Here is a 25986-nt window from a genome sequence, read left to right on the forward strand (position 1 = left end):
GCAAGTATACATGAACAGGTGTTATCTAGGGACAGCAGGCAGATATTCTCACAAGTGGGTGTCGTCATTCACGAAGCCCCAGTACGGACAGCTTGAAAAGTGCATCACCACTTTAAGAATTTTAATAAAAGTTCACAAACTGCCCGCACTGCGCATGTATGGAAAACCCAGTAGGAACAAGTTGTAATGCGCATACTGACTGCAGAATGCATAAGTGTCTAATTGTAGTCCTAGAAGAAACAGTCAGTCCAGAGACTATGCCTGAGATAAGCTAGAACGAAAAGGAAAAAACATCCTGAAAAGGATGTAGTGGCTTCCTCCTCCCCTACAGCCACTCCCAAACCTCCGGGCCTTTTGGAATTAAAAGGAGATGGAGTAAAAAGTTTTGTGGGAAATGTTTGTGAATGAAAAAGTGTAGGGAAAAATAGTCCAAGTAAATGGATGCCTTCTGGAAGGTACTATATAAACTTTGATTGTACAGTGAAAGACATGCTTCAAGAAAAAACTTGGTTGGTTCTGCTTTGAAAATAAAGCAGTGGTAGGTTCTGATAGGGGAGAATCTAACTTACAGGCTCCACACCCTTTTAGATCCCGTGATAGCCTTATATTACGGTAAGTAACTGTGCTTTCTTTCCTTTTTTAGTAAGGAAAACATTTTTCATTTTTGGGCCTTTGGGCACCTTGCAGCTTGTTTTCAGGACTGGTGCTTCAACATTTTTTCAGGTTTTCATGTACTCTTTCCCCAGACCATTAAGTCCTTTGACCTTGAGACAGCAGTGTTCCCCTCGATATCCAAGCCTCCCAGTGGCTTCAAGTGGTGCACTCGGTGTAACAGTACCATTTTGGCTACTGATCCGCAAAACTGGTGCGTTCAGTGCCTTGGTCCTGCCCACCATGCCAAGTCTTGCTCCTGCTGTTTTACTCTGCAGAAGATGTCGCTGAAAGCGAGACAGGTTCAATACGAAAAACTTTTTGGTTCATTGGGAATATCTAAGACAGGAGCCCCCCCCCCCCCCGAAGGCCTGCGTGTCTCCCGCGCAACCATTTACCTAATTCCAGCCGCGGAGCAGCCTGCAGAGAGGATCGCCAGTGCTAGCGATCTTTGCAAGCTGCCATAGGCCTCCGGAGTAGAGAGCTGCACGGGAACGGAGACGACGGGAATCCCGCGGGACCGGCGGGCATCCCGCGGGATCCCCCTTCGGGTCACGGGGATCCCGTGGGGACGCCCCCTAGGGTCGCGGGGATCCCGTGGGGACGCCCCCTAGGGTCACGGGGATCCCGTGGGGACGCCCCCTAGGGTCGCGGGGATCCCATGGGGACGCCTCCGAGGGTCGTGGGGCTCCTGCGGGGCTGGATGTACTCAGTCGCGCGGCTCTTCTTCTCCCTACCTTCTCTGCTTGCAGCACAGAGCCGAACGGAAGTCTTCCCGACGTCAGCGCTGATGTCGGAGGGGAGGGAGGGCTTAAACAAAGCCCTCCCTCCCTCCGACGTCAGCACTGACGTCGGGAAGACTTCTGTTCGGCTCTGTGCTGCAGGCAGGGCAGGTAAGGAGAAGGAGAGTAGCCTCGCGGTTCGAGTGGCTACCAAGGGAGGGGGGCGGTCCGCCCCGCCCTGCCCCGCCCCGGTTGCAGCACAGCCGGCCAGGTCCCCTTACTTTTGTGGCACTTCCCCGACCGACCGATAACAGCCCGGGTCCGACAATCCTCCCTGCCCTGTAGCCGCGAATCTAAATTATCTTCTGGGTGCCAGACCAATTTGGAAGGGGGAAGAAAGGGAGAGGCACAGTAACAGAGCAAATGGAAGATGCAGAAGGAAGAGAGACAGTGGATGGAAGGAATTGAATGAGAACATGAGGAAAGCAGAAACCAGGCAACAAAGGTAGGAAAAGAATTCTATTTCTTTTTTTTTTTTTTTTTTTACTTCAGGATAAAGTAGTATATTAGTTGTGTTGATAAAAATTTATAAACATTAGAGGCTCTGGTAGAAACCCGTTTACAAAGTATGTATTCTTCCCAATTAATATTTTCAAATTAATAAAGTCTTTTTGCTTATTTGTAAATGGGTTTCTACCAGAGCCTTTAATTCAGTAGCATAATTAAATGAAATAACTATTTCTGAAGTTTATAGGGACGGGCAGGGACAGAGGGGATTCCTGGTGGGGACGGAGGGGATTCCTCGCGGGGATGGGTGGGGACGGGTGAGATTCCTCGCGGGGATGGGAGGCATTTCTGTCCCCACGCAACTCTCTACTCCGGAGCCGTCTTCCCTCTGCCGTGGTCCCGCCCCTCCTCTCCTCTGACGTCAGAGGCAGGATCGCGGCAAAGGAAACAACAGCTCCAGAGGCCGATGGCAATCTGCAAGGAACGCTAAAGTACCGGCGATCCTCTCTGCAGGCTGCTCCGCTGCTGTAATTAGGTAAATGGATGTGCGGGAGACCAGAGGGGAAGCCGGACATCAGCACTTCCTGACTGACCCTCGCCCTCTAAAGCAAGAGCGGCAGCAGTCGGCCAGCAGGAGGCAGTGCTGCCGCTCCTGCTTTAGGGAGAGAGGGGGGAGAGTCACCGAATTGAGAGGCCAATTTTTTTTTTTTAAATTGATTCACCCGAAGTGTCTCCTCTGAGGCATGCCTCTTCATCGAGGTCACCAACACCTTGACACCTAAAGCAGCCTGTACCATCTGTACTGATGACTTCACAATAAAGGTGCCATCCCAACAAGACCAAATTAAAGAGCTGGTACAGAGGGAATTGACTGCAATGCTCCACACACATCATGTGCAAGCACCGGCTACAGTTTCTACAGCACCAGCCCAGTCCAAGCAATGCTTCCACCTATCATCAAGAGCTCGATCTCGGACATTACACCAACACCAATTGGTGTCTAGGAGAGCTGCATCGTCAAGGGACAATAGCTCCACTTCCTGGTCAAGACATTCCTCAAGTCGATGCCGATGTACATCAAGACCATCTCAGAGTAATTCTCAATCCTGACACCATAGTCGATGCTCTCCTACACCTCATCAACATTCTCCACAACGTCCATTTTGACGTTCTCCATCTCCAGGACAAAACATTGAGGAATATGACTCTGGCGTAACTTGCCATTCCTCCTCTGATTATCCAGAGCTATCTGCTGAAGAGTCTTCTGGTCTTGAGTCAGATCCTACTCCTTTACCACAATGGAGAAGATCCCCTCCTGATAGCTTATTATTCATAAAATTCATCAGGCAGAAGGGACAGGCTTTTCCTATAAAATGGACTCTTAATCTGAGCCTAGAGAAGATCTATTTGATGCCTTCAAGATTGCCTTAAGCTCCAGTTCCAGAACCTCATGAAGGAGGCTATGTTTAAAAATCGGGAGGCACCTCTTTTAGTCCCAGTAGCTCCATGTAATCTGGACACCTTATACAGGATTCAGTTTTCTCCAGGATTCGATAAGCCTCATTTGCAGCATCAGTCTCTTCTAGTGGAGTCTGCTTTAAAGAAAGCCAGCAGTTCAAGAACATATGTTAGCAAAGAGGGCAGAGAGGGCAGAACCCTAGATAAATTTGGTTGTAGGGTCTTCCAAAGTATCATGTTAAAAAGTAGAAGCCTCAGCTACAACTTTTATATGACTTTCTATATGAAACAACTTGTTCAAAAGTTAGCTCACTATGAGCATTCATTCTTGAAGATCATTTGAACGCATTCAAACACATTTCTAATGATCTTCTGGAAACACAAAAGTATATGGCACATTCTGTCTTCAAAAAAATCCAAATCCACAAGAAGGGATGTCCAATAAATCACAAATTCACAAAAAACACCCCTCAACAACCAGGGCTACGTCTCAGGATTTATGAAAAAAGGAGAAAAAGACCTCAGTGTCTAACAGGGGCTATGAAAAAAGCTTCCCAAATAGACAAGCCAGTCTCAGACAGAATTTGAAACTGGCAGACACATCCTTGGTCAAAAAAACTCCTTTAAACTCTATTAATATTCAGAGTCAAACATTTCTCTTGATAAATTCTGTTTCAATTTTAAATATCTGAAAAGTCACTTATCTGAATACATAGCTGTTTGGACGTAGTCGTGGGGTTAGAAAGCAGGAACACAAAATGCTCCGTGGGAAGTCAGCTGAAGGCTAATTCAAGCATATCCAATGCAACACTTCCATAATCATCCAACAGGGCTCCCTGTTTCGCTATAATGCTTCGTCAGGGATTTTGAGCGTCCATTCACCCGCTTCCACTCCTGTCACCTTCTTCCACTGATGTCACCTTCGACATCATTTCACGTATGTCAGCAGTTTACATCACCACGAGAAGACTGGCAAGGCTGCAAGTATCTGATCTAGATGCTAATGTTTAGGAGCGCTTGGCCAGTATTCCCTGTTTGAGAGATCAGTTGTTTGAAGAAAAGAGGAGGCAGCCCAGAAAATAAAGAGGCATGAAAATTCCATGACCACATTATCTTCTACAAAGATACCTAAGCCTCAATCACAAAGGCAATTTTACAACCATAAATACCCATCATATTACTCGACATAGATATAATCCTCCATCTACTTCCTCTAGAGCTCTGGTTCAGAGACGTCCAAGACAACAATTATCTGAAAAACCTCAATCTCAGCTTCAGCAAAAATTTCAGCAGTCTTTTTGACTCCTAGAGAGCCTAGCCACCACTCTCCAATCTCTCCCTCACGCTCTTCCTATAGGGGGTTGTCCCTTTCATTTCCATTAACGTTGGGCCCTCACAACATTATACTGCTAGGTTCTCCAAATAATCATCCAAGGCTATACCCTTCACCTCCAAAAGAAACCTCCCATCAGAAGATTGTCCTTCAACAAGAGCTCTCAACCCTCCTCCAGCTCAATGCCATAAAATAAGTTCCCCTTCAGGAAAAGGGCCAAGAGTTCTAGTAAGAGTATTTCCTCAAAATCAAAAAAGACTAGAGGCCTCCGTCCAATCTGGACTTATGTGCTCTGTACAAATAACTTGGTGAAAGAGAAATTTTGAATGGTCTCTCTGGGGACCTTATTACAGCTCTTAAAGAAGAATAACTGGCTATACTCTTTAGACCTCAAAGAAGCCTACACACATATTCATATTCTCCCAGCTCACAGAAAATTTGCTTTCAAGTGGAAACACACCATTTCCAGGATAGGGTGCTTCCATTTGGTCTGGCATTAGCACCTAAACGGTCATAATATACTTAGTTGTAGTAGCGGTAACTCTTTGCTCATACAGCTTTCATGTGTTCCCTTATCTAGACGACTGGTTGATCAAAGCCTCATCCCCTCAATGAGCGCACTAGACCATACATTCAACAGTACGACTCTTCTGCGATTTGAAGTCAATTATGGCAAATTCCACTTACAACCAACTCAGTCTCTAGAATTCATAGGAGTACTTCTTGACACTCTCATACAAATGAGCCAAAAGGTCTCCTCCAACACATAACTGCACACCAAATGATGCGTCTCCTGAGTCGCATGGCATCTACGGTTCACAAAACACCATTTGCCCAACTACATCTCGGGGAATCTCAATGGGCACTCTTGACCCAATGATCTCAGTACACCAGAAAACTTTCCCAAATGATATAAGAAATCTTGCCCCTTCGTCAGTCTTTCAGTAGTGGATATCGTCGACCAATCTTTCCAGAGGACTTCTATTCCGTTCTCCACCACATTAGAAGGTATTAACAACAGATACTGTACATCCATTCTCAGCCGGGGAGCTCACCTGTACAGCCTGCATACTCAGGGCACTTGGAGTTCTCAAGAGAAAAATTTCCACATCAATCTCCTTGAGCTTCAACCAATCTGAAATGCTCTATGCACATTTCAGGATTGCCTCCTCAATCAAGTAGTGCTCTTTTAAATGGACAACTAAGTAGCCATGTACTATGTGAACAAACGGGGCAGGACAAGATTTCAGCTTCTTTGCCAAGAAGCAGTACAGATCTGGTCCTGGGCTATTCCTTCCAACATTTTCCTAATGGTAGTCTATCTAGCAGGGAAACAAAATTTCTTGGTCGACAAGTTGAACAGGCTTCTTCAACCACATGAATGGCCCCTCAACACCACCACTTTATGTCAGAACTTTGCAGATTGGGACACTCTGGAAGTGGTTCTATTTGCATCTCCTCACAGTCACAAAATTCCAAGCTTCTGTTCCAGAATCTGTTGTAGACCCGCAATCATCTGGAGTCCGACGTCTTTCTCCTAGACTGGCATGGCAATTTCCTTTATGCTTTCCCTCCAATTCCTCTACTTGGGAAAACTTTACTCAAACTTTGCCAAGAGCAAGCCACCGTGATATTCATCACCTCGGTGACCCTGACAACCGTGGCTCCCATCACACTTCCAATCTTTCCAATGTTGCTGACACAGAATGAAGGGTATCTGCTTCATCCCAATCTATATTCGTTAGCACTCATAGCATGGTATCTATCTCCTAACCAATAGATAACTGCCAGACTTTCTGCTCCAGTGTCAGCCATTATTGAAGCTTCCAGAAAACCTACACAATGATTTTGCTTTAAGTGATCTCGCTTTACATCTTGGTGCAACCTCAACTTGTTGAATCCATTTACTTATCCTATTTCCTCAGTTTTGGACTACCCTTTGAACCTCTCAAACTCTGGTCTCAAAACGACTTCAGTCACAGTTCATCTCAATGACATTACTGCTTTTCATTTGTTTCTGGATAAGAAACTGTTACCAGTATATCTGTTAGTTTCCAGATTCATGAAAGGCCTTTTTCATATTAAACCACCAATCAGGCCTCCACTAGTTCCTTGTGATCTTAATGTTACACTTTCCACTCTGATGAAGCCTCCATTTGAAACTCTTTCAACATCATCTCTAAAGTTTCTCACTTGGAAAGTAGTATTTCTACTTTACATCGCATCTGTACACCGAGTCAGTGAGCTTCAAGCACTTCTGTCAGACCTACATTATACAATGTTCTACCATGACAGAGTGGTTCTTCATAGAGAATGACACGGGGAAAAAATCTGTCCCCGTCACCGGCCCACCATCCTCTGCACCGCCCCGTCACCGCCGTTCCCTTCACCGCCCCGTCACCGTCACCGCCATCCCTTTCACCGCCCCGTCACCGCCACTGCCATCCCATTCACCGCCCCGTCACCGTCCCCGCTGCATCCACATAAGCCTTAGTACTGTAATATTTAGCTTATTCCTTTCTTATAAATCAAAGTTCCTGCTGCTGAACTAGAGAAAGAGATGTTCAGCTGGCAGGGCTTTGTTTATAAATTTTTATCAACACAACTAATATACTATTTTATCCTAAAGCAAAAAATAAATAAATAAATAAATATTTTTTTTTCTACCTTTGTTGTCTGGTTTCTGCTTTCCACATCTTCTCATTGAATTCCTTCCATCCACTGTGTGTCTTCTCTCTGCGTCTTCCATTTGCTGTTACTGTGCCTCTCCCTTAACCCCCCCCCCCCAATTGGTCTAGCACCCAACTTCTTCCCTCCGCTCCCGCATAGTCTGGCATCTGTCTTCTTCCCACTCTGTCTTCCACATTTCCCTTGGGGGTCTGTTCCTCTCCACCCTCCTTCAATGTCTGTTCTATTCCTTTCCACCACCACCCTTCCCTCCCTCCTTTACCATCTGTTCCTTTCTACTACCCTTCAACTCCTCTCGCGTGGCCTATCTACCTTCCTTCCTCTTATTTTCATGGCACGTTACAATGTAATTTGTGTAAGCCACTGGAGCCTGCAAGCTCGGTCCCTGTCCCATCCCCACAAACCATCTCGCTTCTGTGCTCCTATTTTCTCCATTTCTAATATCTCCCCTATGTATCTGTCATTGCCCCCCCTGTGTCCATATACCATCCCCATGGCATGTCCCCTTTATGTCTCTGTCCCTATGCCCCATGCACATAATTTCCCCTCTTTCTGTTACCTTCCTGTGTCCAGATTTCCCCTATCTTCCTCTTCCATACCAGTGTGTCTCTTCTTTTCAACCCCATCTAGCTTTTTTCCCTCTTTCTTCCCCCCCCCCTGCTTCTAGCATCTGGCTCACCTGCCAGTCCTTCCCTTTCTTTCCTGCTGTGGGTTTTTCTTTCCGACTACATCCCCTTGGCCCAGAATCCTTTTCCCTTTCACTCCCTCCTTCCAATTTGAGCCGGGAACACTAGCGATCGCACGGTCCCCGCAGCCACTACCTGCCTGCCCAATCGATCCTAGTGTTTAGCCAGCTCTCTCCCTTCTCCTCACCTTAGTTTATAGGTTTTCTTTTTCGGCGACCTGCACGCTTTCCCAAAGAGCCGCGCACGCGCGGCTGCTCAGTGTTCAATCTTCTGCTCTGCTGCAACTTCCTGTTTCCGGTTGCGTCAGAGCAGAAGATTGAAACTGAGCAGCTGCGGGTGCGCGGCTCTCTGATAGCGTGCGGGTCGCCGAAAAAGAAAATCTACAAACTAAGGTGAGGAGAAGGGAGAGAGCTGGCTAAACACTAGAATCGATTGGGCAGGCGGGTGTGAGCTGCGGGGACCGCGCGATCCTTCATGCCTCACTGCGGGGGACAAGACCATTCACTGCCCCGCGGGCGGTGAATGGCCTTGTCCCCGTCGCCGCAGCGACTGCTAGTTTTCTTCCCCGTTTTCGGCGGGTGACCCGCGGCTAAAATGCGGTGGCCGCGGGTAAACCGCCACCGTGTCATTCTCTAGTTCTTCACAAACATCCAAATTTCTCTCATAGGTTGTCTCGGAATTTCATCTGAACCAATCTATAGTTCTTCCTGTCTTCTTTCCAAGACCACATTCTCATTCTGGAGAAGTGGCACTTCACACATTGGACTGTAAACATGCTCTAGCTTATTATTTGGATTACACAAAACCTCGCAGGACTTCTAATCAGTTTTTCCTGTCTTTCGATCCTAAAGACATAGAGTGCCTGTCACCAAAAGAACCATTTCAAATTGTTTGGCAGACTGTATCTCCATAATTTTCTATTTTTTTTTTCTGGTATTGTCTGTGTGCTAATGTTGCCATTAGTGTGCAGCCATTTATAAAAATTATTGTTGGAGCCCCTACTGCCTGTTATTTTTAGGTGCATTGTCTATACGTTAACCCTGAGGTTGTGGGTTCAAACCCCATGCTGCTCCTTGTGACCCTGGGCAAGTCACTTAGTCCTTCACTGCCCCAACTATATTAGACAGATTTGTGAGCCCACCATGGCAAATAGGGAAAATGCTTGAAGTACTTATATATAAACCGCTTTGAATGTTGTAAAACTACAAAAAGGCAGTATACAAATCCCAATCCCCCCCAACTGGTTCATGTGCCCATCCTCTGCTCCTGATATTGCCCTTCTAAAAATAAATACCAAAAATATTTAGCATGCAATTAGTACATGGCAAAACTAAAGCAGAATGATGGAGTGTATCTCTCTTTAAACCATTTTTGCTTCATTAGGCACATATTAGCACCAAATGCAACTTAGTAAAATGGTCCCTTTGTTTTGGAATATATGTACTAGATAGAGCAGGGGTGTCCAACCTTTTGGCTTCCCTGGGCTGCATTGGCCAAAAAAAATGTTTCTGGGGCCGAACAAATGCGCAAACGCTGCAGCAAGACAGAGGAGGGAGCCGGCAAGACGGTAAACACCCGGGAGCAGCAGAGGGAAACATTGTATCACCCTCGATCAGGGCCGTACAAAATACTTCACGGGGCCGCAGGTTAATGACAAGGGGACAAATTTTTCCCCATCCCCTCAGGAACTCATTTTCCCGTCCCATCAAGTTCTTTTCCAGTCCCTGCCCCATTCCTGCAAGCTCTGTCCTTATCTGCACAAGCCTCAAACACTTTAAAAATCATAAGTGTTCAAGGCTTGTGCAGTCAAGGCAGAGCTTACAGGAATGGGACAGGAATGGCAACAAAACTCGCAGGGATGGAGAAATTGAGTTCCTGAGGGAACGGGGATAAATCTGTCCCCATGTCATTCTCTAAAATGCACCTCTGTTAAGGCACTTGGGGCTAAATGCACAAAACCTCCGCCCGTCTTATAATTGTCGCTAAAGCAGTTTAGCGATGGACCTAATTTACTGATTCAAAGTACAAAATGGCCCACTGCGTGCTTTTCCATGCATTCGTTCATTCTCCGACTCCGCCATGCAAATGACCTCTTTACGGTTGTATTAAAACAAGGTCATTAATATTAAAATGAACCCTCCAATCGATGCTGTAACATCACTAAGGCATCTAGCAATGGCTGCTAAAGGCCCGAAATTCCTGACAGGTCTGCCCTATTTTTTTTTTTTTTTTTTTTGATGGGCACAGATGTTATGTGTGTGTGTGTTACACACGCATATTTATCTCCCTGATGCCGCGCACCCCCTCTGCCAGGAACCCCCTCCCCTTCCCCACCTCTGACCCCCATACTAAAATAAAATCAGCAGGAGGGATTCCCATGCCCTCCTGCCATGGCAACACCACACGTTTAGTTCATCTGCCCTTCCCCCCACTCCTCCAACACAAAGCCCCCCCCCCACCTCACAAAGTCCCTAAAAGAAGGCCCTGACAGGCTAGGGGAGTCAAGTCAGACCCTATGGGAAAGGCCTTATGTATCTGGACCAATCAGGGCCTTAGGCCCCTCCTAGTGCATCCCAGGATGCACCTGGAAGGGAAAGGCCCATTATTTTGCAGAGGTAAGGACTGCCGGCAGGAGGTGTGCATCATTCTTGCCTGATTTCTATGAATGACAAGTTATGGGGGGATTGGGGGAGTTGCCTTAAGCTGGGGGTGATTCTGACTTGACTCTCCCCAGACCACCAGGGCCTTCGTTTGGGGACTGTGGTGGGAGGGGTCAGAAGGGAGGCCTTTGTGTCAGGGGGGAGTCCAGATGCACTAAATCATGTAGCGTTGCCGAAGGAAGTGGGCATCTCTCCTGATTTTTTAGTACATGGGGAAGGGGAGAAGGTCATGGTGAGGGGGTGAGGTCACAGCATCAGGGGGGTTGGTTTCGTGGGGGACCACCCAGTGGAGGATGGAGTAGGCAATTCTCCTGCCGCTCTGTCATTTAAAGGTGGTGGATTCAGGTGGGAGTGGGCATCCTTCCTGCTTCTTTTTGGGGGCCATCGTTGAGAGGCTTGGCACAACTTTTTAAAATAATGTGGACAGGTATTTTGTGTGTGTGTGTGTGTGTGTGTTTGTGCGTAACACAAGCACATCTGTGCCATTGGAAAAAAAAAAGTCTTCCTGCCCCGAACAGCTTAGTGGTAGGAGGCTGCTTTGGGGCTTTCCCTGCTGGCTCTGCTCATCAACAACTACTACTACTGCAACTATTTATCATTTCTATAGCACTCATGTGTGAAAGTCGCTTTTCTAGTGACTTGGGCTGGGATTACGGTAGACCTTTGCAGAACTCATTTGCATGGTTGAACATTGATCACTGTTTAGAATCAGTTAAAAAATCGGCCTACAGCTGCCCACACGGTCTTAATGACCATTTTTAGTGCATCTGGTCCATGGTCTGATTTGAATATTAGTTTACATCTTCGTCAGGTAATAAATTGACTTGAAAAGATCAAGGTCACTTTTTATTTTCAAGAGATTCATCTTTGTGAAAACAGATATTTTGGAAAGGACTGGAAAGGAATGAATAAAAATCCAAATGTGACCTTTTGATATATGTTGTTGCTCTGATAGAGTCAAGTTTCATATATGATGGATATTGGAGGCGAACGATATGTTATTCATCTACGACAGAAGAGGTAAGTTATTATTTTGCTGTTGTAAAATGAAATGACCAGAAATGATAACTTGCTTCCTAGCTTATATTAAAGAAGAGGTAAGGTTTTTTTACAGTTTCTTTCCAATTATTTTTCTTAGTCTATTATTTTTATAGAATATGCTCTTTGTGTGTACGTGGTCTTTTATTGTAAATTACTTTGACCTATTAGTTAAAGCAGTACATCAAATCTTTAAATAAATATAAACCTTATGGGGGAAGGTCTCATTTCCTGCATCTTTACCTAGTTTGATGATCTATTGACCTATTTTTGAACATTAATCCCAGATTTCATAGACTCATTAGTAACTATGGCATGGACGCACTAAACATACCGACTGGATCGCTGTTTGCCAATTCCTGTCCATGTCGAAACCTTTAACTGGTTTTAAGAAGTGCTGTAGGTGTCAGCATTCTATTTCCATCATAAACCTTTATAGTTGGTGTCTACAGTGTTTAGGCCCTGAACACAGAATCGATTCTTGTGCTGTGTTCCACATTACAAAAGCTCTATCAAGGCCCGTCGCATTCAACAGGAAAAGCTGTTCGGTTTGGCCTTGGACACCGGCAAATCTTCGGAAATATCAACATTAAAACTCCTACATCGACATTGCAAGATCTTACAGCTTTGGGGAAGCCATCTAAGAAGCTATCCACTTCCCTGCAAGTGTCGCAGGTTTGAACATTGAGTCCCTTCCTGCAGACCAAACAGCTATGCCATCGTTCTCCAGCTTTGCAGGTTGTCTTTCCTTCACAGTGTGCATCCTCATCGAGGTCACCCACTCCGAGACAACCTGCTGCACCGATGGTACCAGCTGATGAGCCATCAGTACCAGTGCATTCTTTCAGGGAGAAACTCAATGAGTTCTTCCAGAGAAAGCTTGGTAATATGTTAAAATTGAACTGCATGCCAGTGCTAACATCGACTCCCTCAATACTGGCCCAGCCTAAGCACACCACTATGAGGCTCAAGGTACCGATGTCAACTATCCATTGGAGCATTGAGCTACTTTTCATGGATCTTCTGCAAGGCACCATCACCGAAGCATCAACGCTCTTCTTCAACACGGCGTTCAGCACCGAGTCCCCTCTCTCCATCTGTGCTCTCCCAGTACATATGGTTTCCTCAGATTTCTACCACCCAAATGTATCACTCTGCACTTCACATTGAAATTTAGTTGCCAAACACTAAACCATTCTTCTAACTTATGCAGATCATTTTTCATGTTTTCCATTACCTCTGGGGTGTCCACTCTGTTACAAATCTTGGTATCATCCACAAAAAGGCTAACCTTATCTTCTAACCTTTCAGCAATGTCGCTCACAAACATATTGAACAGAATCGGTCCCAGCACTGATCCTTGAGGCACTCCACTACTCACCTGACCCTCCTTTTAGCGAATTCCATTTACCACTACCCTCTGGCATATGTCCGTCAACCAGTTTATAATCCAGTTAACCATTCGGGCCCTAACTTCAGCCCATCGAATTTGTTTAAGAACCTCTTATGAAGAGCCATATCAAAGGCTTTGCTGAAATCTAAGTAAATTACATCTAGCGCACGTCCTTGATCCAATTCTCTGATTACCCAGTCAAAGAATTAAATCAGATTTGTTTGGCACAATTTACCTTTAGTAAACCCATGTTGCCTTGGATCTTGTAATCCATTAGATTCTAAGAATTTCACTATTCTTTCCTTCAGCAACGTTTCCATTATTTTTCCAATAACTGAAGTGAGGCTTAACGGCCTGTAGTTTCCCGCTTCATCTCAGCAACCACTTTTGTGAAGAGGGACCATATCCGCTCTTCTCCAGTCCCATAGAATCTCTCCTGACTCTAAAGATTTATTGAACAAATTTTAAGAGAACCTGCCAGAACCTCTCGGAGCTCCCTCAGTATCCTGGAGTGGATCCCATCCGGTCCCATAGCTTTGTCCACTTTCAATTTTTCAAATTGTTCATAAACACTTTTTTTTATGAACGGTACAGTACCCACTCCATTCTCGGTGCAAACATAGGTCAGCTGAATATTGGGAGATGTAGATTTCAGTGATACTAACTCTCACTCTTGTTGTTTCCCATGGCTATGATTCCACTGTCAGTCATCTGAAGAAAGGCAGGCTTGAGCTGTCATACTGGATGGACATCTATGAGAATTTTGTACTTACAAGCTGAGTTGAAGCTGTATTGAAAATCACTAACTGAGATTGAATCACTTCTACAGTCCAAATAATATGCTTTGAATATGTATCCATGTGATATACATGAGAGAAATGTGCAGTTGTATCCATGAACAGGGGGAGCATAGTTGACCTTGAAGAAAACTTCTCATCATAAGGAACTGGATACTGGAAAGACAGTAAAGGAGCCTAGAAATATGTGGGCATCTTAGTGCCAGATAACATCCCCTCCGAAGAGACACCACCTTGCTGCGGTGGAGGGGCTTGTGTGCTTCAATGACTCAGAGGGCTATGCTGTAGGGGCACCCATATCAGACAGGCCTCTGAGGAGAAGCCAGACCAAGAGCGTCTCAAACCTATGAAAAGATTTCTGAAAGTGTGCAAGGTTGAAATATATCAATGAATGAGACCAATCTGCAATGAGTGATTCTCACTTGTTCTGCCACTCATTCTTGTGGAGCCACAGGGACCTTCATTCTTCTTTGGGTCCTGTAGTTCCCAAGGATAGGAGGCTCTCAAATTGAATTGGCAGCAGAGAAAATGCCAGGCGCCAATTATCTTTCAAAGATTGGTGGCGCTTTCATCTAATTGGAAAAACTTTCCCTCCTCTGGCAGGAACAGGTGAGCTGGTAGGCCCACATCCACCTAGTAAAGTGGGGCATACTGGACAATTTAGCTTCTGTTCCCTGGCCTTGGATCTTCAATTTAAAAGTGGTAGGTTGAGGATGTGGGAGGTCTAGGTGGCTGAGGTAGGAGGGAGTGGGCTTCCTTCCTGCCAATTTTTTCTGAGTTCTAGGGGAGGGGGGCCATGTCGGAGGGGGGGGGGGAATCCAAGAAGTGCACATTAAATTTTTTAAAAGCTGCTGTTTGGCGCTTTTTTAACAGTACTGCACCTCCAGACCTGTTGGAGATTTCAGAGCATTTTGTGCATCAAGTAGACTGCTCATTTTAATAATGATGAGTTCATAATCCATTTACATACGATTATTGAAGGTTGCTACAAACCACAGAAAAGACCTCAATTAGCCATTTTGGGCATCGATAGATGAAATACTTTGAAGCTATACAGGTTGAAACTAGTTTAGTGTAGATTATTAAAGGCACAGTGAGTTTTGAGCATATGGACCTTAGTTTGTTAGTTAAATTGGTCTTTAGTAAAGTTAGTAACAAGGTTAGTTAGTTACTTATAATTTAAGTTTTGCAACAGGATAAGCAAGCACTATTGCAGTTATATGGTAGTTATCCCAGGACAAGCAGGCAGCCTATTCTCACATGTGGGTGACGTCATCCATGGAGCCTGGATGCGGACAGCCTCGCAAGCAGACTTGCTTGTAGAAAACTTCAGAAGTTTCGAGTCTGCCGCACCGCGCATGCGCAAGTGCCTTCCCGCCCAGCACAGGGCACGTCTCCCCAGTTCTCAGTTTTCCGCTGAGCTGAGAAGTCCGTCTTTGACGCTCTGCTCTGCCTTCTCTCACCGCAGCTCGTGTTTTCTTATTACCGTGTCGCTGTGATTTTTCTTTTGATTATTTAAAAAAACAAACAACAAAAAGCAGTGTTAATTTTCGTTGACTGACTGGCGGGACCTCCCACACACCCTCAGCCTGCGGGCTTCGACTTTGCGGCGGCTATCTTTCCTTCTATGTCCCAGCCGGTCACAGGCTTCAAGAAATGTAACCAGTGCCAGCATACGATCTCCCTCATTGACCCACACCACTGGTGTCTTCAGTGCCTGGGGCCTGACCATTGCCTGGCGTCATGCGTTTGCTGTGCTATCCTTTAACCTCGAGCCCTCAAATGTCGTCAAGTTCAAGTAGAGAAGATTTTCAGTATGGAAACCCTTGCTACACCCTCGACCTCCGACTCGGTTAGGCTTGCTGCGGGGTGACCTCCTGCCTCCACGACTCTGACCTTGAGTCTCATCAGACCTTCCTTGTTTGGAACGTCCTCGACCTCGAGTAAATCTGCCAAGTCTTCTCCTGAGCGTCCCTCAGGTCAGATACCTCGGCAGACCGTTCCAGCGGAGGTCCTCAAGCTACCCAAGCATCATTCCTTCAAGTCGAAGCATGCTTCCTCTGCCTCCTCAGAACCTTTAGCTTCAGCAAGTGGTCCAGTTTCAGACTCGGATCCACAATTGCAGGCTACAATCCAGACCATTTTAGAGTGAGAATTTGTTCAGTTACTGAGCAAATACAGTCCTGCCTCAACTCTGTTTCCTGCAGTCCAGCCTGGGCACTCAGCAGTCTCACAAGAAGTCGAGTCCTTGCCTGAGCCTCGAGCTGAATCTTCACACTCTATGCAAGGAGTCGAATCTTTGCAAGTGTCTCGACTGGAATCCTCACACTCCATACAAGGAGCCGAGTCTTTGGGAGTGCTTCGAGATTCCTCGATCCAAACCACTGAGTCTATGGGGTTTCGATCTACAGCTTCCAGCCCTATACCCTCACCAAAGGTATTGTCCATTTCGAGGCACAGGGCGAAGTCTCCTCGCACGAGACCTGCTTCCAGGCAGCACTCTTGTTGCCGGTCGAGACCCTCATCGAGGCGCTGGTCCTCTTCCAGAGAGAAGCCTTCCTCATCCAGGCCTTTCAGTTCTTCGAGGCCTCCAACTCCTCGATCGAGGACACCAATAGCAGAACCTGAGGGCTCAGTTGATTCCAATGCCTCGTCCCAGTCTGTCTATTCGCTGGGATACCAATACCCCAGAGAGGCCTTACCTTCGTTCTTCACTCGAGGTCATCGAGTCCCTCTCGAGGCCATGCTCTGGCGGATTAATTGTCCTTTTCTTCCTTCCTCCGTCAAGTGGCTGAGGACCTGGATTTTAAATTGGACGTTGGTTCTAAGTACTCTAAGGAGTATTTGGAGGAAATGAGTATGCCTCAGCCTCTTGCACAATCTCTCAAACTTCCTCTTAACAGACTTCTACCTCAAACATTCAAAGAAACCTGGAGACTCCTTATGCTATCTCTGCTGTTCCAGACAAGTTGGAATCGAGGTATAGAACTCTACATTGCAAGGGCTTTGAGAACTCCCAACTATCTCATCAATCCCTTCTTGTGGAATCTTCATTAAAGAGGACCCTTCCAGGGTCTATGCTACCGTACCTCCTGGCAGAGAAGGCAGAACCATGGACAAGTTTGGCCGTCGTCTTTATCAAAATTCGATGATGGCCTCCAGGGTTTTGAATTATAATTTATCTTTACTACTTATTTCAAATATTTTATTGATATACTCCCTGGTTTTTCTAAAGACCTTGGTCAACAGAGTTTTAGAGTTCCAGCAAGTCATTACCACTTTGGCACAACTAAGGTTGCACCTTCTTCAGTCATCTTATGATGCCTTTGAACTTTCCTCGAAGTTCACTACATTCTCGGTAGTCATGCGCCATCTGGCCTGGCTTCACACCATCGATATGGATCCAAACTTCAGGATCGTCTGGCTAATATTCCTTGTGAGGGCAATGACCTCTTTGATGAATCAATCGAGGCTGCCACCAAGAAGTCTGCGCATGAGAAATCCTTTGCATAACCAGCTCCTGCAAAGCCTTCTCGACCTCTTCCATCCTATAAGAGGCGTTATCCTACAAGGGCAGCTCCTTACAATCGAACACCCCCCCCCCCCCAAGAAACAACAACAGCAGAAACAACAGAAACCTCAGCCTTCTGCTGCACTCAAGGATTCTCAGCCTTTTTGACTGTCTTAAACAGAGTATAACCTCCATAGTTCTCCTCTCCCCATAGGAGGTCATCTCCATCATTTATACCATTGATGGGAAGGATACTCTCTTCATTTTGCTCAGATTCCACCAGAGCTTCCTCCAAGAGAGTATCCTTCCAATCCATCCCAGACCGCTCTTCTTCAGGAAGCTCAAACTCTGCTTCGTCTCTGTGCCATCGAGGAAGTTCCCTTGGATCAGCAGAGCAGGGGGTTTTACTCACATTACTTCCTAGTTCCAAAGAAGATGGGTGATCTGCGACCCATACTGGATCTCATGGCTCTCAACAAATTTTTAGTCAAAGAAAAATTTTTCATGTTGTCCCTGGCATCCCTTTATCCCCTTCTAGATCAGAATGATTGCTTATGTTCTCCAGATCTCAAGGAGGCTTACACTCGTATTCCCATTCATCCAGCCTCCCGTCAGTATCTCCGATTTCGAGTAGGGAATCGGGTAGGGAATCTGCATTTTCAATACAGAGAGCTGCCCTTCGGCCTGGCACCATCTCCCAGAGTGTTCACCAACTGCCTAGTGGTGGTAGCAGTAACTCTAAGGAACCATGGTCTTCAGGTATTCCCCTACCTGGACGACTGGCTCATCAAAGATTCTACATCTCAGGGGGTTATTGTAGCGACCCAACAGACTATGTGGTTCCTACAAAGCTTGGGATTCGAAATCAACTTTCCCAAATCCCACTTTCAGCCCTCTCAGAATCTACAGTTCATTGGAGCTATCCTGGACACTATCCATCTCTTTCCTTCCTCAGCAGCATCTGGATGCTTTTCTTCAGCTGCGACACATGATGGTACTACTCGCTCATATGGCCTCGACCGTTCACGTGACTCCTTTTGCCAGACTTCACCTCAGAATTCCTCAGTGGACCCTGGTATCACAGTGGATGTAGGCTTGCGAACCATTCTCGACACATTACAGTCACTCCTTCGTTGAGACAGTCTCTCCACTGGTCGATGCTCTCTTCCAATCTCTCCAGAGGTTTACTGTTTCAGACACCGCCTAAATAGGTCCTCACAACAGATTCCTCGGCCTACATTGGGGGGGGGGGAGCTCACCTCAACGGTCTCTGTACTCAAGGCCATTGGTCCAGCACAGATTGTCAGTGTCACGTCAATCTGTTGGAACTCAGAGCGATCTTAAATTATCTCAAAGCTTTTCAACATTTCCTTCACGACCAGGTAGTCCTCATTCGGATGGACAACCAAGTCGCCATGTACTATGTCAACAAACGGGGAGGAACAGGATCTCTCCCTCTTTGCCAAGAAGCTCTGAAGGTTTGGGATTGGGTAATCCTTCACAACACCTTCCTGAAAGCTGTCTACATTCAAGGACAGAAAAACTGTCTGGCGGACATGTTGAGTCGTCTTCTGCAACCTCACGAATGGACACTCAATTCTTCGCCTCTTCATCACATTTTTTCTCAGTGGGGAACTCCTCAGATCTTTTTGCATCTCCCCACAACCACAAACTGCTTTAGTTCTGCTCCAGGATGTATTCTCATCGCCTCGAGGCAGATGCTTTTCTATTGGAATGGACAAATCTCTTCCTGTATGCATTTCCTCCATTCCCTCTCATTCTCAAGACTCTTGTCAAGCTCAAGACCAATCATGCCACCATGATTCTGATAGCTCCTCGGTGGCCCAGGCAACCTTGGTATTCCCTTCTACTTCAGCAGCAGGGAGCCATACCTTCTACCAGTTTTTCTCTCTCTGCTTACACAGAGTCAAGGATCTCTACTTCATCCCAACCCGCAGTCTCTACACTTGACTGCTTGGTACCTCAACATAACTCCTCTTCAGTTTTCTCAACCTGTTTGAGACATTTTAGAGGCTTCGAGGAAGCCTGCCACTAGACAATGCTACCGCCAAAAATGGACTAGATTTTCTACGTGGTGCATCTCTCATAACAAGGAGCATCGAGATACCTCCTTGTCTTGGATTATCTTTTGCACTTATCTACCTCTGGCCTCAATTCTACATCCATTCGAGCCCATCTCAGTGCAGTTGCTGCTTTCCATCAACCTATCGAAGGGAAACCCCTTTCTGCTCATCCGGTGGTTTCCAGATTTAGGAAAGGACTTTTCAATGTCAAATCTCCTCTCAAACTGCCTCCAGTGGTTTGGGATCTCAGTGTTGTTCTTGCTCAATTTATGAAGCCTCCTTTTGAACCAATGGATTCGGCTCATCTGAAATATCTCACTTGGAAAGTGGTGTTTCTCAATGCCCTCACATGTGCTCAGAGAAGTTTCGGATGCTTTCTTTACCAACTCTGTATTCCTTGATGAATCAGGGAGATTGGCTATGCTCTCTGGATCTCAAAGAGGCTTACACTCGTATCCCGATTCATCCAGCCTCTCGCAAGTATTTAAGACTTCGGGTGGGGAATCTTCATCTACAATGCAGAGTTCTTCCATTCAAACTCGCCTCATCCCCCAGAGTCTTCACGAAGTGTCTGGTGGTGGTGGCTGCAGCCCTCCGTACCCAGGGTCTTCAAGTTTTTCCGTACCTGGACGACTGGCTCATCAAAGCCCCCTCTCAACAAGGGGTTATTGCAGCAACCCAACAGACTATTATGTTCCTCCAAAGTCTGGGGTTCAAAGTCAACTTTCCAAAATCCCAGTTGACCCCATCTCGGTCTCTCCAGTTCATTGGGGCCACTCTATACACTGTCCAGCTCAGAGCGTTTCTACCTCCACCACGTCGAGATACCCTCATTTGCCTTGCCATCAAGTGTCTTATCTCACATCAATTTCAGCAAGACAAATGATGGTTCTGCTCGGTAACATGGCTTCTACAATTCACGTGACACCTTTTACAAGACTTCACCTTCGAATACCTCGGTGGACCCTGGCATCTCAGTGGCAACAAGCTACCGACCCGCTTTCTCAACAAATTAAGTAACTCCTTTGTTGAAGCAATCTCTCCACTGGTGGATGTTCTCTTCCAATCTTTCTAGAGGTTTGCTGTTCCACAATCTCCCTCATCAGAAGGTTCTCACAATAGACTCTTCAACCTACGCATGGGGAGCCCATCTAGACAGTCTTCGTACCCAAGATCATTGGTCTCCTGTATACCGTCTTTGTCACATCAATCTGTTGGAACTCGGAGCAATTTTCAATGCCCTCAAAGCTTTTCAACACCTTCTTCACAGCAAGGTAGTCCTTGTCCGGATGGACAACCAAGTTGCTATGTACTATGTCAACAAACAGGTAGGGACGGGATCTCGCTCCCTTTGTCAAGAAGCTCTGAAGCTGTGGGATTCTGCAATCCATCACAACATCTTAGAGCTGTCTACATTCAAGGTCAGCACAACTGTCTGGCGGACAGGTTGAGTCGTCTTTTGCAACCACACAAATGGACACTCAATTCTTCGCCTCTACGTCAAGTGTTTGCTCGATGGGGGACTCCTCAAATAGACCTCTTTGCCTCTCCCCTCAACAACAAGCTGCCTCAATTCTGCTCCCGAATATACTCTCCGCAGCGTCTCGAAGCAGATGCTTTCCTACTGGATTGGACGGGTCAGTTTCTCTATGCCTTCCCTCCATTCCCTCTGATTCTCAAGACTCTTGTTAAACTCAAGACAGAACATGCCACCATGATTCTGATAGCTCCTCGGTGGCCCAGACAACCGTGGTACTCCCTTCTACTTCAACTCAGCACCAGGGAGCTTCTACTTCTACCGGTTTTTCCTTCTCTGCTTACTCAGAGTCAAGGTTCCTACACTTAACAGCTTGGTACCTTTCCACCTAACAGACTCTCTACAATTTTCTCAGTCTGTACAGGATATTTTGGTAACTTCCAGAAAGCCGTCCACTAGGCAGTGTTACAACCAGAAATGGACTATATTTTCTGCTTGGTGTTCCACTCACCATATGGAACCAATGTCTACCTCCTTGGCGTCTATTTTGGATTATTTACTTCACTGGATTATTTACTTCACTTATCACAGTCTGGCCTCCAGTCTACATCTATCCAAGTCTATCTCAGTGTGATTGCTGCTTTTCATCAGCCTCTTGATGGGAAACCCCTGTCTGCACGCCCTGTGGTTTCCCACTTTATGGAAGGACTTTTTAATGTTCATCCACCGCTCAAACCACCTCCAGTGGTCTGGGATCTCAATGTTGTCCTGGCTCAATTGATGAAGCCTCCATTTGAACCAATTGATAAGGCTCATTTCAAGTACCTTACTTTGAAGGTAGTTTTCCTGATTGCCCTCACGTCTGCTCGAAGAGTCAGTGAGTTACAAGCTTTGGTTGCTGATCCACCTTTCATAGTTTTCCACCATGACAAGGTGGTCCTCTGCATTCATCCTAAATTCTTACCTAAAGTTGTTTCAGCATTTCACATCAATCAATCTATTGATCTTCCAGTATTTTTTCCAAAGCCTCATTCTCACCCTGGAGAAGTGGCGCTCCATACTTTGGACTGTAAACGTGCCTTGGCTTTCTACTTGCAACGCACTCAACCTCACAGAACAGCCCCACAACTATTCATCTCCTTCGATCCAAATAAGTTGGGGCATCCTGTCTCGAAGCGAACCATATCCAACTGGATGGCTGCTTGCATCTCTTTCTGCTATGCTCAGGCTGGTCTCCCTCTGCAGGGTCGAGTCACGGGCCATAGAGTTTGAGCAATGGCAGCTTCTGTAGCTTTCCTCAGATCAACTCCTATTGAGGAAATCTGCAAGGCTGCCACTTGGTCCTCGGTTCATACTTTCACATCTCATTACTGTCTGGATACTTTCTTCAGAAGGGATGGCCATTTTGGCCAATCTGTTTTGCAACATCTCTTTTCTTAACTTGCCAACTCTCCCTCCATCCCATTATACTTAGCTTGGAGGTCACCCACTGTTGAGAATATGCTGCCTGCTTGTCCTGGGATAAAGCATAGTTACTTACCATAACAGTTGTTATCCAGGGACAGCTGGCAGATATTCTCACAACCCACCCTCCTCCCTTGGTTGGCTTCTTAGTTAGGCATGTGAACTGAGTTCCTCACAGGAGACGCGCGCCCTAACTCGGGCGGGAAGGCACTAGCGCATGCGCAGTGCAGCACTCGTAAGCTCTTATAAAGATCTTCAAGCAAGTCTGCTTTCGAGGCTGTCCACTGCAGGGCTCTGTCGGTGATGTCACCCACTGTTGAGAATATCTGCCTGCTGTCCCTGGATAACAACTGTTACGGTAAGTAACTGTGCTATGTGTCTGATTTATCCCACTGTCTGTGAAGAACCCCCATTACAGGAAAGCAATTTCAGTTTTAATATCCACTCCTTACACAGTTCTAAATTGCATTATAAACTGCACAATGAAGTTATTTGGCTGTATAGTTGATCTGTTGAACTATGTGCTTCTAATTTATTTTTAATCTTGCATGTTAGAATATTTATCGCTGCAACTTTTCCAGTATATACTTATTCTGGGAGTGCAATGTTTCATATGGAAGAGCCCCATATTCAGGTAAGCCTTTCTGTTTTAAGTATATGATTACAAGATTAATATGTGGCAGTAAAAAAACAAAGCATTTGATATTTAAAAGCATTTATCAGGGTAGTACATCTGCTACCCAGATAACATCTGCTGAGACAGATAGTGCCAGGGACAAACAAACACCCCCTCTTCTATTAAACTGCACTAGCAGTTTTTAGCGCAGAGAGCCGCCCTGAATGTCCCGTGCTGCTTACGATGCTCATAGGAACTCTACATAGGAACACGGACCATTCAGTGTGGCTCCCCGCACTAGAAACTGTTTGCGCAGTTTAATAAAAGAGCTCCATATTTATCTGGATAGTAGTGATTTTCATAATCAATACTTGGATAACTTAAGATAGCATGAATGCTGTCCTAGTAGTGCTGCCCAATTCAAGGAAAACTTTTTCGATTCAATTCGATTTGGCCTATTGAATTGATTATTCGATACAATTCACTTTTCCTGACCAATCAGACATTTTTTTCAAATGGCCTGGTGGGTTTATTTTTGTAGCCTCTTCACCTACCCCACCCCACTTTGCCGTCTCCAACCCATGCTGGTACTGCGGTGTAAACAAACAAAAAAGATTTTCTTCTCTTTGTTAAGTCCTAGCTCATGCTTGCGGTCTAACACTAGCTCTGTTAGGATACACATTTCAAATTTAACATATTGTAATCACAAAACAAAATAAATGTATTTTTTTTCTTTTTATTGTCTGATCATTCTTGTATTATTCAAATTCTGTTGGTCCCAGTATCTGATTTCTGTTTTATCTTCTGTTAACTTACTCACCAGGGTCTCCTGCCCATTTGATGTTTTCTGCTTTCTCTGTGTTCACCATTCATCTTTCATATGTGTACCTTCCCTTCCACTGCCATATTCAACATTTCTGTTTCTTCTCCATTGCCTACATTGGGCCCTGGATCAAACCTCTATCTTCCACCCTATGTCCAACATTTCTCTCTTCTCCATGCATGTCTTCCTCCCCTCCACCATATGCAGGATGTATCCATCTCACCCCTTTTACCTCTTTGTTGCATCTCTCCCTTCACCTCCTCGCCCCATGTCCAACAATTCTTCCTTTATCCCAGGACAAGCAGACAGTTTGATCTACTCTATCCTTGCAACATAATTTGTATCCAGGTAATATAGTGTCTCATTGATTGTCCTCCTTTCACCAGGTCTCTGAGATGCCTATTATATCTATCTCATCATTCAGTGTTATATACTCTAACTCTCTTATTTTATTTTTTTAGGCTTCTAGCATTTGTATACAGACACTTCAAATTGTGATTTTTCCTTGTATCTACAGTCTGCTGAGAAGATGACATGGAAAATTTGAGCCTTCCTCTTAAACACTTCTGGCTTTCATTCACCATTATTGAAACCTCTCTATTGGGACCAGTGGCACAGCAAGGGTGAGAGGCACCTGGGGTGGTAGCACCCTCCCCTGCCCTCTTCTCCATCTCCACACCGCCACCCCTTCCTGCTGCGCTCCCTCTGTACCTCTGTAACATTCCTTAGCAACAGCAGCAGATGAATCCAGAGACCAATGGGATAGCACACATCTACCAGCAGGCGGAGATAGAGAAACTGATTAACAGGTGGTCCTATTGGCTGGCACTCCTCCTGTATCTCCAGTATGCTCTATCTCCCAGCAGGTTATAGTCGCTATTCAAATAGCTCCTGGATTCTGGCTGTGACTGGAACTTTATTTTCTCCTGTTGAGGTTTCTCTTCAGTGAGCTGGCAGTGCTATTTCTCCTGTTGAAATTTTCTCTACAGTGAGACAGGGGTGTCCGGCTGAACGGTGCTGGCTTTAGGGGTTACACCTGGGCCCCCCCAGGTCCCTTCCTCACCCTCCTTCCAGTTATAGAGGGTCTAATTGGGTCTCTAGTTTTTCTTCTTTCCCTTACAAAAATAAAACAACAACAAAAAAATAAACCCACAACAGAGACCTCACTTGCTATTTCTGATTGTGCCCTATCAGGGGTGCTCCACCGGTGACTACCGGCGACTGTCAGCTCTGTCAGCCAGGTTGTGAGTATTCCTTTTTTACATTGCATCTGTGGTTAAGTTTTCTAGTGGTGTTGGAGCTGTGGGTTTTAGTTTGAAGTTGTCTTAGGACTGCGGGGTTTGTTGTTGGTATGATGTTTTGTCAGTCTGGGGAACCTGCAGTTGCGCAGTCGCTTGCTTCACCTACTAGATGATTATTTCTTAATTGCTAAACTTGTTAGGCTATGGAATTATTGCAGTACTAGTCTTTAAGCCCGTTACATTAACGGGTGCTAGAGTAGATGTCTGTCTGTCTGGGTATTTTTTTTCTTTGTCTCTCTCTCCTTGCATGCTGCCTGTCTGTCATTTTTTCTGTCTGTGAATCTCCCTGTGCCTCCTTCCTATGTCCTTAGTGCCCCTTCCTATGTCCATAGTGCCCCCAGTGCCCCTTTCTATGTCCTTAGTGCCCCCTGAGCCTCCTTCCTCACCCCCTTCTGATGCCAGCCTGCCTTCCATTGAAACCCCCCCACCCCCTCCATTGCCTCCCATCTCCCTTCCATTGAAACCCCCCCATGCCAGCCTGCCTGCCTCCCATCCCCCTGAGCAGAATATTTCTATGGAAACCACCCCCCCCCCCGATGCCATCCTACGTGCTTGTCTTCCATTGAACCCCCCCACCCCCTGTCCAATGCCAGCCTGCCTGCCTCCCATCCCCCTTCCACCGAAATCCCCCCCCAATGGCAGTCTGCCTGCCTGCCTCCCATCCACCTGAGCAGCGTGTTTCCATGGAACCCCCCCCCGATGCCATCCTGCCTGTCTGCCTTCCATTGAACCCCCCCACCCCCCTCCGATGCCAGCTTGCCTGCCTCCCATTCCCCT

The 25986-nt window shown here is 46.0% G+C and overlaps 1 protein-coding gene across 3 annotated transcripts in view; it reads left to right on the plus strand.

The window, feature by feature from the left end:
• LOC117362008 (disintegrin and metalloproteinase domain-containing protein 9-like) overlaps positions 1–25986 on the plus strand; it is a 237154-nt gene that overhangs the window by 24277 nt on the left and 186891 nt on the right. For 2 of the 3 annotated variants that reach the window (XM_033947712.1, XM_033947713.1), the window contains exons 3-4: positions 11661–11725; positions 23025–23103. In XM_033947712.1, coding sequence (XP_033803603.1) covers positions 11661–11725; positions 23025–23103 — 144 coding nt within the window. The remainder of the gene's footprint in view (positions 1–11660; positions 11726–23024; positions 23104–25986) is intronic. The other variant, XM_033947714.1, reaches the window with a different exon arrangement.

Source organism: Geotrypetes seraphini, chromosome 6, assembly GCF_902459505.1.
Source record: "Geotrypetes seraphini chromosome 6, aGeoSer1.1, whole genome shotgun sequence".
Lineage (NCBI taxonomy): Eukaryota > Metazoa > Chordata > Amphibia > Gymnophiona > Dermophiidae > Geotrypetes > Geotrypetes seraphini.